Source organism: Phyllobates terribilis, unplaced genomic scaffold, assembly GCF_046119375.1.
Source record: "Phyllobates terribilis strain yellow unplaced genomic scaffold, ASM4611937v1 Scaffold_3__8_contigs__length_932513732, whole genome shotgun sequence".
Taxonomy (NCBI): Eukaryota; Metazoa; Chordata; class Amphibia; order Anura; family Dendrobatidae; genus Phyllobates; species Phyllobates terribilis.
In genome coordinates this window covers 15275330-15292310 of record NW_027362763.1, presented here as the reverse complement: position 1 = coordinate 15292310, position 16981 = coordinate 15275330, and the positions used below count along the sequence as shown (strand labels likewise).

Genomic DNA, 16981 nt, shown 5'->3' with positions numbered 1-16981 from the left:
CCCATCACCCCCAGGGAATGACATCAACACCACCTCAGGTGTACAACATCCATCACCCCCAGGGAATGACCTCAACACCGCCCCAGGTGTACAACATCCATCACCCCCCATCACCCCCAGGGAATAACCTAAACACCGCCCAAGGTGTACAACATCCGCCACCCCCATCACCCCCAGGGAATAACCTCAACACCGCCCCAGGTGTACAAGGGAATAACCTCAACACCGCCCCAGGTGTACAAGGGAATAACCTCAACACCGCCCCAGGTGTACAAGGGAATAACCTCAACACCGCCCCAGGTGTACAAGGGAATAACCTCAACACCGCCCCAGGTGTACAAGGGAATAACCTCAACACCGCCCCAGGTGTACAAGGGAATAACCTCAACACCGCCCCAGGTGTACAAGGGAATAACCTCAACACCGCCCCAGGTGTACAAGGGAATAACCTCAACACCGCCCCAGGTGTACAAGGGAATAACCTCAACACCGCCCCAGGTGTACAAGGGAATAACCTCAACACCGCCCCAGGTGTACAAGGGAATAACCTCAACACCGCCCCAGGTGTACAAGGGAATAACCTCAACACCGCCCCAGGTGTACAAGGGAATAACCTCAACACCGCCCCAGGTGTACAAGGGAATAACCTCAACACCGCCCCAGGTGTACAACATCCATCACCCCCAGGGAATAACCTCAACACCGCCCCAGGTGTACAACATCCGCCACCCCCATCACCCCCAGGGAATGACCTCAACACCGCCCCAGGTGTACAAGGGAATAACCTCAACACCGCCCCAGGTGTACAAGGGAATAACCTCAACACCGCCCCAGGTGTACAAGGGAATAACCTCAACACCGCCCCAGATGTACAACATCCGCCACCCCCATCACCCCCAGGGAATGACCTCAACACCGCCCCAGGTGTACAACATCCGCCACCCCCATCACCCCCAGGGAATAACCTCAACACCGCCCCAGGTGAACAAGGGAATAACCTCAACACCACCCCAGGTGTACAACATCCGCCACCCCCATCACCCCCAGGGAATAACCTCAACACCGCCCCAGGTGTACAAGGGAATAACCTCAACACCGCCCCAGGTGTACAAGGGAATAACCTCAACACCACCCGAGGTGTACAAGGGAATAACCTCAACACCGCCCCAGGTGTACAAGGGAATAACCTCAACACCGCCCCAGGTGTACAAGGGAATAACCTCAACACCGCCCCAGGTGTACAAGGGAATAACCTCAACACCGCCCCAGGTGTACAAGGGAATAACCTCAACACCGCCCCAGGTGTACAAGGGAATAACCTCAACACCGCCCCAGGTGTACAAGGGAATAACCTCAACACCGCCCCAGGTGTACAAGGGAATAACCTCAACACCGCCCCAGGTGTACAAGGGAATAACCTCAACACCGCCCCAGGTGTACAAGGGAATAACCTCAACACCGCCCCAGGTGTACAAGGGAATAACCTCAACAATGCCCCAGGTGTACAAGGGAATAACCTCAACACCGCCCCAGGTGTACAAGGGAATAACCTCAACACCGCCCCAGGTGTACAAGGGAATAACCTCAACACCGCCCCAGGCGTACAAGGGAATAACCTCAACACCGCCCCAGGCGTACAAGGGAATAACCTCAACACCGCCCCAGGCGTACAAGGGAATAACCTCAACACCGCCCCAGGCGTACAAGGGAATAACCTCAACACCGCCCCAGGCGTACAAGGGAATAACCTCAACACCGCCCCAGGCGTACAAGGGAATAACCTCAACACCGCCCCAGGCGTACAAGGGAATAACCTCAACACCGCCCCAGGCGTACAAGGGAATAACCTCAACACCGCCCCAGGCGTACAAGGGAATAACCTCAACACCGCCCCAGGCGTACAAGGGAATAACCTCAACACCGCCCCAGGCGTACAAGGGAATAACCTCAACACCGCCCCAGGCGTACAAGGGAATAACCTCAACACCGCCCCAGGCGTACAAGGGAATAACCTCAACACCGCCCCAGGCGTACAAGGGAATAACCTCAACACCGCCCCAGGCGTACAAGGGAATAACCTCAACACCGCCCCAGGTGTACAAGGGAATAACCTCAACACCACCCGAGGTGTACAAGGGAATAACCTCAACACCGCCCCAGGTTTACAACATCCGCCACCCCCATCACCCCCAGGGAATGACCTCAACACCTCCCCAAGTGTACAACATCCATCACCCCCAGGGAATAACCTCAACACCACCCCAGGTGTACAAGGGAATAACCTCAACACCGCCCCAGGTGTACAAGGGAATAACCTCAACACCGCCCCAGGTGTACAAGGGAATAACCTCAACACCACCCGAGGTGTACAAGGGAATAACCTCAACACCGCCCCAGGTTTACAACATCCGCCACCCCCATCACCCCCAGGGAATGACCTCAACACCACCCCAGGTGTACAACATCCATCACCCCCAGGGAATAACCTCAACACCACCCCAGGTGTACAAGGGAATAACCTCAACACCGCCCCAGGTGTACAAGGGAATAACCTCAACACCGCCCCAGGTTTACAAGGGAATAACCTCAACACCGCCCCAGGTTTACAAGGGAATAACCTCAACACCGCCCCAGGTGTACAATATCCGCCACCCCCATCACCCCCAGGGAATGACATCAACACCGCCCCAGGTGTACAACATCCATCACCCCCAGGGAATAACCTCAACACCGACCCCCCCCATCACCCCAGGGAATAACCTCAACACCGCCCCAGGTGTACAACATCCGCCACCCCCATCACCCCCAGGGAATGACCTCAACACCACCCCAGGTGTACAACATCCATCACCCCCAGGGAATGACCTCAACACCGCCCCAGGTGTACAACATCCATCACCCCCAGGGAATAACCTTAACACCGCCCCAGGTGTACAACATCCATCACCCCCAGGGAATAACCTCAACACCGCCCCAGGTGTACAAGGGAATAACCTCAACACCGCCCCAGGTGTACAAGGGAATAACCTCAACACCGCCCCAGGTGTACAAGGGAATAACCTCAACACCGCCCCAGGTGTACAACATCCGCCACCCCCATCACACCCAGGGAATGACCTCAACACCGCCCCAGGTGTACAACATCCACCACCCCCATCACCCCCAGGGAATGACCTCAACACCGCCCCAGGTGTACAACATCCAGCCCCTCTCACCTGGGGTATATTCTCTAGCCCCCCAGTCTGCCTTTACTACCATGTGACAGAGCGGCCGGTGGTGCGGAGCTCCCTGATCCCAGATCGGTCCTGTAATAGGAGACACCGGGGGAACAAGTCCGTCCATGACATTTCTCCTCCGGACTCTTCCCCATCTCCTGTGAGTGATATTACTGAGATGTGCAAGGAACCGCAGCAACTCAGCCACAAAGTGAAGACCCCGTGACGTTACAGAGCAGGGGACCGAGTGCTGAGGAGCAGAGGGCAGAAAAGTCCCCACCACTGTGCTGACCCCATAACTGCAGAGTCCAGACTTCCTCTGGTATCAGCACAAACAGTGCGCCCCCGCCGCAGGAAGCTTCATGGCCGAGCAGCTGCCTGCAGCCGTACATCACCAAGCACAATGCCGAGCGTCGGATGGAGTGGTGTAAAGCCGCCACCACTGGACTCTGGGGGAGATGTGTTCTGTGCAGTGACGGATCGCACTTCTCGCGTCTGATGGAGGAGTCTGGGTTTTGTGATTGCAGGAGGACATTACCCCCTGACTGCACTGTGCCGCTGTACAGATGGTGGAGGGGGATAACTACGGGCTGTTATTATCAGGGGGTGGCCTCTAGAATTGTGTATGGCACACAGAGGGATTACAACCTCTGGCGTTAGAAGCAGAGGTATAACAATAAAAGGTGACATAAAGGGAGGGGGTGGGGTACAATCCAGTTTAGGCCCCATTCATACTGCGTTCTTGCCAATGTGTGCTCTGTCATGCATCATTATAGTCAATGGCCCCATCCGCCCATACACCAGAATCCCATTTTGCGGGGGGTTCGGGACCACTGAAAGTGGGCAATAAAGCAGCGTGAAAGGGGCCTTCCATCAGTTACTAAAACGCCGCGATACCCAGACAGACAAGGCCTACAAGCCTCCATATGTCATGGACGTACAGTAGATACACAAGAGCCATTCATCTGATATTCCCCTAATTTTCTATTTCAACAGAATCTTGAGAAGGGAAAGCTTAAAAGGAGTCTCCATGAGTCGGACACTCCCTTCTCAACCACCATGCTGCCCCATGTGATATGACGGCATTGAAGAGAGTATTTCGCTCACAGAATTTGGTGCCGAAACCCGGGACCAGACGCGCAATGTGCCATCCAGGTCTCGAGTGAGAATGGACCCTCCAGTAAAAGTGAATTCTAAGGCTGCAGCATAAGGTAAGAAGCTTATTCTTACATTTGTATTTCACATTTACTGTGAGCTTGGTCTACCTCCATTCCATTATTCTGCATTAACTGGGTCCAACAACTGGGAAGAGTTACCTATACCTTTGTAAACTGTGTGCATGTGATGGGATCAGTGTATGAGTGTGATATCGTGGTACTCGTACTTGGAGGATTGTTGGTGTTGCTGTATCTTGATTGGCTGTTGAGACGGATCAACTCAACAGAGCGGCATCTTGTAGTCTGTTTACTGGTTGTATTGAATGATTTGTGGCTTTGTGGCTGCCTACTTTACAGTGTAGGATTTGTGTCTGTGTGACTGTCTACATTAGGATAAAGTACCGGTACTGATACAAGCTTTAATCCCTTAACGACCTTGAGTTTTTCTGTTTTTGCATTTTTGCTCCCCTTGTTCCCAGAGCCATGGCGTTTTTATTTTTTTGTCAATATGGCCGTGTGAGGGCTTACTTATTGCGAGACGAGTTGTACTTTTGAATGACATCACTGGTTTTACCATATCGTGTGCTGGAAAACGGGAAAAAAATTCCAAGTGTGGAGAAATTGCAAAAAAAAATTCCAATTGCAATTCCACAGTTGTTTTTTGGGTCCCTTTTTTACCACGTTCACTGATTACTAACTGAGCTGCCATTATTATTCTCCAGGACATTACGAGTTCGTAGACACCAAACATGTATAGGTTATTTTTTATTTAAGTGGTGAAAAAAAAATCCAAAGTTTGCTAAAAAAAAAAAAAAAAAAAAATGGCGCCATTTTCCGAGACCCTTAGCTTCTCCATTTTTCGTGATCTGGGGCAGGTGAAGGCTTATTTTTTGTGCAACGAGCTGTCGTTTTTATTGATACCATTTTGGAGTAGATCCGATGTTTTGATCGCCCGTTATTGCATTTTATTGCAATGTTGGGGCGACCAAAAAAAAACGTAATTCTGGAGTTTCAAATTTTTTTCTCGTTACGTCATTTACCGATCGGATTCTTTTTTTATATTGATAGATCGGGCGATTCTGAACGCGGCGACACCAAATATGTGTATGTGTTTTGTTTTTTTTTTAATTATTTTATTTTGAATGGGGCGAAAGGGCAGTGATTTAAACACACACACACACACACATACATATATACATTATATATATATATATATATATATATATATATATATATATATATATATATATATATATATACATATACACAGTGCCTACAAGTAGTATTCAACCCCCTGCAGATTTAGCTGGTTGACACATGCGGAATTAACTTGGCATTGTGACATTTGTACTGTAGATCAGCCTGGAAGTGGGAAATGCACTGCAGCAAATATTGTTTTTGTTTTTAAAACGTTAAAAGTTAATTCAGAGTGTCATTTATTATTCAACCCCTCAAACCACAAGAATTCTGTTTGGTCCCCCAAAAGTATTAAGAAGTAGTTCAGGCACCAAGAATAATGAGCTTCACATGTGTGGATTAAAGATCTCTTTTGCCAGCCTTTTCTGACTATTTAAGACCCTCCCCAAACTTGTGAACAGCACTCAGATATGGTCAACATGGGAAAGACAAAGGAGCATTCCAAGGCCATCAGAGACAAGATCGTGGAGGGTCACAAGGCTGGCAAGGGGTACAAAACCCTTTCCAAGGAGTTGGGCCTACCTGTCTCCACTGTTGGGAGCATCATCCGTAAGTGGAAGGCTTATGGAACTACTGTTAGCCTTCCACGGCCTGGACAGCCTTTGAAAGTGTCCTCCCGTGCCGAGGCCAGGCTTGTCCGAAGAGTCAAGGCTAACCCAAGGACAACAAGGAAGGAGCTCCGGGAAGATCTCATGGCAGTGGGGACATTGGTTTCAGTCAATACCATAAGTAACGTACTCCACCGCAATGGTCTCCGTTCCAGACGAGCCTGTATGGTACCTTTACTTTCAAAGCGTCATGTCAAGGCTCGTCTACAGTTTGCTCATGATCACTTGGAGGACTCTGAGACACACTGGTTCAAGGTTCTATGGTCTGATGAGACCAAGATCGAGATCTTTGGTGCCAACCACACACGTGACGTTTGGAGACTGTATGGCACTGCATACGACCCCAAGAATACCATCCCTACAGTCAAGCATGGTGGTGGCAGCATCATGCTGTGGGGCTGTTTCTCAGCCAAGGGGCCTGGCCATCTGGTCCGCATCCATGGGAAGATGGATAGCACGGCCTACCTGGAGATTTTGGCCAAGAACCTCCGCTCCTCCATCAAGGATCTTAAGATGGGTCGTAATTTCATCTTCCAACAAGACAACGACCCAAAGCACACAGCCAAGAAAACCAAGGCCTGGTTCAAGAGGGAAAAAGTCAAGGTGTTGGAGTGGCCTAGTCAGTCTCCTGACCTTAACCCAATTGAAAACTTGTGGAAGGATCTCAAGAATAAAGTCCACATGAGACACCCAAAGAACCTAGATAACTTGGAGAAGATCCGCATGGAGGAGTGGGCCAAGATAACTCCACAGACCGGTGCCGGCCTGATCAGGTCTTATAAAAGACGATTATTAGCTGTAATTGCAAACAAGGGTTATTCCACAAAATATTAAACATAGGGGTTGAATAATAATTGACCCACACTTTTATGTTTAAAATTTAATAAAATTCAACTGAGCAACATAACTTTTTGGTTTGTAAGATTTATGCTTCTGTTCATAAAACCTACTCTCGTTTGCAGTTTGAAGGCTCTAACTTATTTGCATCTTATCAAACCAGCTAAACCTGCAGGGGGTTGAATACTACTTGTAGGCGCTGTATATATATATATATACACCCCGTGTCCTGCTGTGTACCCCATATTATATATATATATATATATATATATATATATATATATATATTTATATTATATATATATATATATATATATATATATATATATATATATACATACACACAGTACAGACCAAAAGTTTGGACACACCTTCTCATTTAAAGATTTTTCTGTATTTTCCTGACTATGAAAATTGTACATTCACACTGAAGGCATCAAAACTATGAATTACCAGATGTGGAATTATATACTTAACAAAAAAGTGTGAAACAACTGAAAATATGTCTTATAGTCTAGGTTCTTCACAGTAGCCACCTTTTGCTTTGATGACTGCTTCGCACACTCTTGGCATTCTCTTGATGAGCTTCAAGAGGTAGTCACCGGAAATGGTCTTCCAACAATCTTGAAGGAGTTCCCAGAGATGCTTAGCACTTGTTGGCCCTTTTGCCTTCACTCTGCGGTCCAGCTCACCCCAAACCATCTCGATTGGGTTCAGGTCTGGTGACTGTGGAGGCCAGGTCATCTGGCGTAGCCCCCCATCACTCTCCTTCTTGGTCAAATAGCCCTTACACAGCCTGGAGGTGTTTGGGGTCATTGTCCTGTGGAAAAATAAATGATGGTCCAACTAAACGCATACCGGATGGAATAGCATGCCGCTGCAAGATGCTGTGGTAGCCATGCTGGTTCAGTATGCCTTCAATTGTGAATAAATCCCCAGCAGTGTCACCAGCAAAGCCCCCCCACACCATCACACCTCCTCCTCCATGCTTCACGGTGGGAACCAGGCATGTAGAGTCCATCCGTTCACCTTTTCTGCGTCGCACAAAGACACGGTGGTTGGAACCAAAGATCTCAGATTTGGACTCATCAGATCAAAGCACAGATTTCCACTGGTCTAATGTCCATTCCTTGTGTTCTTTAGCCCAAACAAGTCTCTTCTGCTTGTTGCCTGTCCTTAGCAGTGGTTTCCTAGCAGCTATTTTACCATGAAGGCCTGCTGCACAAAGTCTCCTCTTAACAGTTGTTGTAGAGATGTGTCTGCTGCTAGAACTCTGTGTGGCATTGACCTGGTCTCTAATCTGAGCTGCTGTTAACCTGCGATTTCTGAGGCTGGTGACTCGGATAAACTTATCCTCAGAAGTAGAGGTGACTCTTGGTCTTCCTTTCCTGGGGCGGTCCTCATGTGAGCCAGTTTCTTTGTAGCGCTTGATGATTTTTGCAACTGCACTTGGGGACACTTTCAAAGTTTGCCCAATTTTTCGGACTGACTGACCTTCATTTCTTAAAGTAATGATGGCCACTCGTTTTTCTTTACTTAGCTGCTTTGTTCTTGCCATAATACAAATTCTAACAGGCTATTCAGTAGGACTATCAGCTGTGTATCCACCAGACTTCTGCACAACACAACTGATGGTCCCAACCCCATTTATAAGGCAAGAAATCCCACTTATTAAACCTGACAGGGCACACCTGTGAAGTGAAGACCATTTCCGGTGACTACCTCTTGAAGCTCATCAAGAGAATGCCAAGAGTGTGCAAAGCCGTCATCAAAGCAAAAGGTGGCTACTGTGAAGACCCTAGAATATAAGACATATTTTCAGTTGTTTCACACTTTTTTGGTAAGTATATAATTCCACATGTGGTAATTCATAGTTTTGATGCCTTCAGTGTGAATGTACAATTTCCATAGTCATGAAAATACAGAAAAATCTTTAAATGAGAAGGTGTGTCCAAACTTTTGGTCTGTACGGTATATATATATATATATATATTTTTTTAATATTTTTAAAAACATTTTTTTTACACTTCCTTTGTGCGTCAGTACTCTCCAGAGGAGACTAGAAGCAGCAGTTGTCTGATTGCTTCTACTGCATACAGGCGATGAGCAGATCGCTTGTATGCAGCAGAAATGCTCATGCGCTATGAGCGCCGACCACCGGGTGCCACTCATAGCAATTGAGACATGACAACCACAGGGGTCTCCTGCAGACCCTGGGTTGTCATGCCCACTCATTGGTGACCCGTGATCACGTGACAGGGTCACCGATGGGTGGGGCCTAGGACACGCTTCCCGGAAGCGCGAGTTAAATGCCGCTGTCAGAGATTGACAGCGGCATTTCACATGTTAACCGCCGCGGGTGGATCGCGATTCCACCCGCGGCTGTTGTGGGCACATGTCAGCTGTAAGAATCAGCTGACGTGCCCGGTTCAGTGCGGGCTCACCGCCGGAGCCCCTGCTGAACCGGCCTTTCCGACCTGGTGCGTACCATTACTGACCAGGTCGGAAAGGGGTTCAAAAGGTTGTCCACTACAATGTGCAGTGGGCAGATCGATTTAAACCTTGGAAAGAGTCACCACCAGCAGAATGATGACCCTTTTTCCTGTTCTAATGGGGGGTAGCGACGTCATTGCCCCTAACAAGGACATTGAATGAGGTTGTGAATGATGACTGGGATAACAAGGTCATCAGACAGCACCGGGTGCTCTTAATAGACATGGACACGAGTACGTCATTTAGGGACTGTTGGCTTTGCACTCTCGGTCCTGAGAGTTTGAACACTTCAGGGGTATAAGCGGGGGCTCTCAGGGATCATACAAGTATGCAATTACTGCATTTTGTTGTCTGGTATATATAGCCGTAAAAGTGCTAATCTATCCTACCCAAGTAATGGGGTCCATGTGTAAGAGAAGCCTTGTCAGAGCCCCTCACACAGGAAGAGATCCAGTGTTTAGGTAGGAAAGTCCCGAGGACGCGACTAGTGCACGCCTATATACTTACTGAAATACCCATAACTGGTCACAGAAGGGGGCGCTATGAGGGGACAGAATCTACATCTGCGCTCTCCATCTGGTCTTGTGACTTCTGGGTAGTAGTGGTCAGGTAACACTGATGGGCAGGGAATTTCACATTTCTGTTCACTCCAAAGTTCCTATTGGCGCATAGTTCGGAGGGAACTTTTCCTTTGTGTGTGACCCTATTTCAAGTGCCTACATGTCCTAATAAACCAGAAGTCCTGGCGACACCGTACAAGGCTGTGCTGTATTCATTTCCCAAGAGCTTGTAAAACAAAGCTTACTCATTTGGAGTTCGAAAGGCATAGAAGCGAGTATTTCTCTCACAATGTAGATGGAGGACAGAAAAGCCCCTGGAGGTGGATGTGTAGGGTACATACTTTCCTCAGTACAGTGCACAGACCCTCCATAGCTACACTGGGTGTACAGGGGTCTTCACAACCTCATGACTCCCCGGGGGACACGTGCTGTGATCGCACACACAGGTCTCACCTTTGCCTCGGCTACAGCGATGCCCTCATCCCACATGTGCAGCTCCTGGTACATCGTGATGGCCTCCGTCACCGCGTTCTGGGAAGACACAGGAGAAAGATGGAGAGGCAACCCGGTGTCAGGAGACAGAGACACATGTGACGGATCGCCCCATAACCAGTATTACCCCAGCCCCATACACTGTATATACATCACACCCGTGTGCGGATACAATGATTTTTCAGCCTCTATTGCAGCTTTTCTTCACTTACTTGTTCTAGGTAGATGGTCTCAGCCCGCTTATAGTTCTGCTCCAACATGGCCAGTCGGGCTTGTACCTTGTAATTCCTTGAGCCATCACCACCCTGGAAGTAGAGAAATACAATAACTCAAGGGGCCACAAAGATGCCCTGTGTGTACAAGGTGAATACCAGCTCTCCGGGAGATGTGCGCGACGGCCCCAGCGCCGCTCGCTCCTCCGGGAGATGTGCAAGATGACCCCAGCGCCGCTCGCTCCTCCGGGAGATGTGCAAGACGACCCCAGCGCCGCTCGCTCCTCCGGGAGATGTGCAAGACGACCCCAGCGCCGCTCGCTCCTCCGGGAGATGTGCAAGACGACCCCAGCGCCGCTCGCTCCTCCGGGAGATGTGCAAGACGACCCCAGCGCCGCTCGCTCCTCCGGGAGATGTGCAAGACGATCCCAGCGCCGCTCGCTCCTCCGGGAGATGTGCAAGACGACCCCAGCGCCGCTCGCTCCTCCGGGAGATGTGCAAGACGACCCCAGCGCCGCTCGCTCCTCCGGGAGATGTGCGCGACGACCCCAGCGCCGCTCGCTCCTCCGGGAGATGTGCGTCGGCCCCAGCACCGCTCTACTGTAGGACAGGGCAGTGCACCATTATTGGGTCGTGCTGGATACTCACAAGTTCACCTGTGCTCTGATCGGCAATCTCATTCGTGTGTCGCAAAAATTTGGCTTTGGCGGCATCCCCCAGCGCAGAGAAACACCTGACAAAAAAAAAAGCGAGATTAAGTCATCGCAGGAGGTAACGACCAGACAGAGATAAGAAAAAGGCAGGGACGACTGCCAACAATTATCATCCCCTCACCGTTCCTCAGGTGGACTCATGTACAACCAGTGGTGCGCCCCTCTCTTCCTCTTGCCCAGTGCTGCCCCCCTCCTCTTCCCTCACGCCGCTCCCCGTATCACCCCCCTCTTTCCTTGTACGACCTCTGCGCCACTCCCCTCTTCCCCCGCGCCACTCCCCTCTTCCCCATGAACCAATCCCCTCTTTCCCTGTACCAACCCCACACCGCTCCCATCCTCTGCCCCTGTACCATTCCCCTCTCCTTCCCCCGTACCACCCTCGTGTCCCTCCCCTCCTTTTTTCCCATACCGCCCTCATGCTGCTCCCCTCCCCCCTTACCCAGTCTTTCCCCGCACCGCCCTCCTGCTGCTCCCCCAGCGCTCCTTCCACACGCTTTCCCCACACCGCCCTCCTGCTGCTCCCCTCGCGCTCCTTACCCACGCTTTCCCCTCACCGCCCTCCTGCTGCTTCCCTCCCCCCTTACCCACTCTTTCCCCGCACCGCCCTCCTGCTGCTCCCCCAGCGCTCCTTCCCCACGCTTTCCCCACACCGCCCTCGTGCCGCTCCCCTCCCCCGCAGCCTTTACCCACTCTTTCCCCGCACTGCCCTCCTGCTGCTCCCCCCGCGCTCCTTCCCTACGCTTTCCCCTGTGCCGCTCCCCTCTTCCCCATGAACCGATCCCCTCTTTCCCGGTACCATTTCATAGCCACTCCCCTCTCCTTCCCCCATACCGCCCTCGTGCAGCTCCCCTCCCCCGCGGCCTTTACCCACTCTTTCCCAGCACCACCCTCCTGCTGCTCACCCCGCGCTCCTTGCTCACTCTTTCCCCGCACCGCCCTCCTGCTGCTCCCCCCGCGCTCCTTCCCCACACTGCCCTCCTGCTGCTCCCCCCGCGCTCCTTCCCCACACTGCCCTCCTGCTGCTTCCCTCCCCCCTTACCCAGTCTTTCCCCGCACCGCCCTCCTGCTGCTCCCCCAGCGCTCATTCCACACGCTTTCCCCACACCGCCCTCGTGCCGCTCCCCTCCCCCGCGGCCTTTACCCACTCTTTCCCCGCACTGCCCTCCTGCTGCTCCCCCCGCGCTCCTTCCCTACGCTTTCCCCTGTGCCGCTCCCCTCTTCCCCATGAACCGATCCCCTCTTTCCCGGTACCATTTCATAGCCACTCCCCTCTCCTTCCCCCATACCGCCCTCGTGCCGCTCCCCTCCCCCGCGGCCTTTACCCACTCTTTCCCAGCACCACCCTCCTGCTGCTCACCCCGCGCTCCTTGCTCACTCTTTCCCCGCACCGCCCTCCTGCTGCTCCCCCCGCGCTCCTTCCCCACACTGCCCTCCTGCTGCTTCCCTCCCCCCTTACCCAGTCTTTCCCCGCACCGCCCTCCTGCTGCTCCCCCAGCGCTCCTTCCACACGCTTTCCCCACACCGCCCTCGTGCCGCTCCCCTCCCCCGCGGCCTTTACCCACTCTTTTCCCGCACTGCCCTCCTGCTGCTCCCCCCACGCTCCTTCCCCACACCGCCCTCGTGCCACTCCCCTCCCCCACGGCCTTTACCCACTCTTTCCCCGCACTGCCCTCCTGCTGCTCCCCCCGCGCTCCTCACCCACTCTTTCCCTGCACCACCCTCGTGCCACTCCCCTCCCCCGCGGCCTTTACCCACTCTTTCCCCGCACCACCCTCCTGCTGCTCCCCCCACGCTCCTTACCCACTCTTTCCCCGCACTGCCCTCCTGCTGCTTCCCCCGCGCTCTCACCCACTCTTTCCCTGCACCGCCCTCCTGCTGCTCCCCCCTTCCCCCGTGCTGCACCCCTCCTCTCCTCTTACCCAGTGTGTGTACAGTACCCGCTTACCTCTCGGCTATGTGCAGGTGTCTAGACTCCAGAGCAAGCTTGCCGAGACTTTTCCACATCGCTTCAGTCTCTGTGGACATCTCTAAAGTTTCAAGGAAAGCTGCCGCTCTGCGGGGAGACGGTGAAGGGCGAAATCAGAGGGGCGCGCAGGATGATGAGGAGACTGCACCCAGACGAGCAGATCCGCCATCACCCCACACACAGATCGCAGGGCACCATCATGCATCCTACCGGTAATAGTCTCCGTCATCGATGGCCGTGCCAAACTCTATCAATCCCTCATCTAGCGTGTAGGATACGGTGTTAACCCCTTCAGTGACGATGACTTCTGTCTTGCCCTCACTGCGCTCCAGCTCCACTATGTCTCCCTGTAGAGGTGAGAAGCAGAGGACGTTACCCACACTGCACCCGAGATAGGGCAGACCTGGTGATCGGGGACGGGTGGGACCAGTGGTCCTACAGCCGTCCTGCACTGAACATGGAGGCGTTGTCCCAGCGATGTACAGGAATCTCTCGTTACTACCTTCAGGGGGAACATGGTGACCCTCTCCGGAGAATCGATATTGTACCAGACGCACAGACTGCTCCGGTTCTGTGCCACCACCACGTCGCTCCCGGGCACCCACTGGACGTAGGAGCAGTAATTCAGGATGGTTGCCTTCTGCCCATTAAACACATCAAAGAGGTTCAGCTGCAAAAGAAAAAGGGGCACGATGGTAAGAAGACATCCTCAGTGGTACAACACGGGGAGAAGTGGGGCCGAGGGGGAGAGGGGAATGTCCAGCGAGCTATCGAGGAACACAAGGAGCTCTGCTCTGGAGGTATACTACTGCATCTCTCAAGAGGATCCAAAGGAACAGTGCTGTTGTAGTGTGTACAGGGCCGGGGAGGACGACCGCTGGTAGCAACGCCAACCGTATACTGGGTGCAACAAGGCAGCCGACAGGCGACCAGATGAGCAACACCAGAAGGGTAAAGGCTGCAGGCCGGGAGGTCACAGATGGCTGGGGCACCACAAGTACCACACAGAGGGAGTGGTAGGGGATGAGGCGCAGGGCGGACGCCGCGGGGCAGGATCTCTGATCTCACCCGAAGCTTCTTATCTCTGAAGAGGAGTTTATGGCCGGTCTCATTCAGCTCCAACCAATCGATCTTGGTGTCATGAGTGACGAGGCCCAAATTATATCCAGAGAGGAGATCCACTGCGAGAGAAAAAGGATATTAGTCTACCGCACTACTACAACCATGATAATCCAACCACTCAAAGCCAACATTATAACTCAACAACTCATACCTACAGGCCAGCCCAGCGGCCGACGACAGGCGAGCTCCGCCCGCAGGCCAGCCCAGCGGCCGACGACAGGCGAGCTCCGCCCGCAGGCCAGCCCAGCGGCCGACGACAGGCGAGCTCCGCCCGCAGGCCAGCCCAGCGGCCGACGACAGGCGAGCTCCGCCCGCAGGCCAGCCCAGCGGCCGACGACAGGCGAGCTCCGCCCGCAGGCCAGCCCAGCGGCCGACGACAGGCGAGCTCCGCCCGCAGGCCAGCCCAGCGGCCGACGACAGGCGAGCTCCGCCCGCAGGCCAGCCCAGCGGCCGACGACAGGCGAGCAGCGGCCGACGACAGGCGAGCTCCGCCCGCAGGCCAGCCCAGCGGCCGACGACAGGCGAGCTCCGCCCGCAGGCCAGCCCAGCGGCCGACGACAGGCGAGCTCCGCCCGCAGGCCAGCCCAGCGGCCGACGACAGGCGAGCTCCGCCCGCAGGCCAGCCCAGCGGCCGACGACAGGCGAGCTCCGCCCGCAGGCCAGCCCAGCGGCCGACGACAGGCGAGCTCCGCCCGCAGGCCAGCCCAGCGGCCGACGACAGGCGAGCTCCGCCCGCAGGCCAGCCCAGCGGCCGACGACAGGCGAGCTCCGCCCGCAGGCCAGCCCAGCGGCCGACGACAGGCGAGCTCCGCCCGCAGGCCAGCCCAGCGGCCGACGACAGGCGAGCTCCACCCGCAGGCCAGCCCAGCGGCCGACGACAGGCGAGCTCCGCCCGCAGGCCAGCCCAGCGGCCGACGACAGGCGAGCTCCGCCCGCAGGCCAGCTCAGCGGCCGACGACAGGCGAGCTCCGCCCGCAGGCCAGCCCAGCGGCCGACGACAGGCGAGCTCCGCCCGCAGGCCAGCCCAGCGGCCGACGACAGGCGAGCTCCGCCCGCAGGCCAGCTCAGCGGCCGACGACAGGCGAGCTCCGCCCGCAGGCCAGCTCAGCGGCCGACGACAGGCGAGCTCCGCCCGCAGGCCAGCTCAGCGGCCGTCGACAGGCGAGCTCCGCCCGCAGGCCAGCTCAGCGGCCGACGACAGGCGAGCTCCGCCCGCAGGCCAGCTCAGCGGCCGACGACAGGCGAGCTCCGCCCGTAGGCCGACACAGCAAGAGATCGGTACCTATAGCTACAGTCTTCATGTCTATAAGGTAGGCCAGTTTCTTGTTGTCCTCCGTGCCTCGCTGTCTCCTCTCGTTCAGTCGCACACTGTAAGGAAGATGGGGTGAGACAAGTGATGACAGATTTCGGGCTGTTGTGGTGTCGCCTCCTCATATACTCACACCCCTCACCTGATGAGATGGGGGTTCATGAACTCTGTACGTACGGTCCCCAATATCTCATTGTTTCCGTACTCCACTAGTGTCAGCTCCCCGGCATTGAAGATCATGCAGACCTGCAACAGAGAAGAGGCGAGTGTACTCAATCCCGCGCCACAGGCGAAGAGGCGAACATACCTGACCCTGCGCCGCAGAGAGAAGAGGCGAGCGTACCCGACCCTGCGCCGCAGAGAGAAGAGGCGAGCGTACCCGACCCCGCGCCACAGAGAGGAGATAAGTGTATCTGGCCCCGCGTCACAAAGAAGCGGGTGTACTCGACCATGCGCCACAGGGAAAAGGTGAGCGTACCCGACCCTGCGCCGCAGAGAGAAGAGGCGAGCGTACCCGACCCTGCGCCGCAGAGAGAAGAGGCGAGCGTACCCGACCCCGCGCCACAGAGAGGAGATGAGTGTATCTGGCCCCGCGTCACAAAGAAGCGGGTGTACCCGACCATGCGCCACATCGAAGAGGTGAGCGTACCCGACCCTGCGCCGCAGAGAGAAGAGGTGAGCGTACCCGACCCTGCGCCGCAGAGAGAAGAGGCGACCGTACCCGACCCCGCGCCACAGAGAGGAGATGAGTGTATCTGGCCCCGCGTCACAAAGAAGCGAGTGTACCCGACCATGCGTCACAGGGAAAAGGTGAGTGTACCCGACCCTGCGCCGCAGAGAGAAGAGGTGAGCGTACCCGACCCTGCGCCACACAGAGGAGATGAGTGTATCTGGCCCCGCGTCACAAAGACGCGAGTGTACCCGACCATGCGCCACATCGAAGAGGTGAGCGTACCCGACCCTGCGCCACAGAGAGAAGAGGTGAGCGTACCCGACCCTGCGCCACACAGAGGAGATGAGTGTATCTGGCCCCGCGTCACAAAGAAGCGACTGTACCCGACCATGCGCCACATCGAAGAGGTGAGTGTACCCGACCCTGC

The 16981-nt window shown here is 54.4% G+C and overlaps 1 protein-coding gene across 1 annotated transcript in view; it reads right to left on the bottom strand.

The window, feature by feature from the left end:
• The window catches only part of IFT172 (intraflagellar transport 172), a 130870-nt gene that overhangs the window by 83789 nt on the left and 30100 nt on the right, over positions 1–16981 (bottom strand). Inside the window, exons 13-21 of the mRNA XM_073673691.1 lie at positions 16024–16127; positions 15855–15940; positions 14519–14631; positions 13953–14120; positions 13661–13797; positions 13430–13537; positions 11420–11504; positions 10772–10864; positions 10521–10598 (exon numbers count right to left, since the gene is read on the bottom strand). Of these exons, the coding sequence (XP_073529792.1) occupies positions 10521–10598; positions 10772–10864; positions 11420–11504; positions 13430–13537; positions 13661–13797; positions 13953–14120; positions 14519–14631; positions 15855–15940; positions 16024–16127 (972 nt within the window). The remainder of the gene's footprint in view (positions 1–10520; positions 10599–10771; positions 10865–11419; positions 11505–13429; positions 13538–13660; positions 13798–13952; positions 14121–14518; positions 14632–15854; positions 15941–16023; positions 16128–16981) is intronic.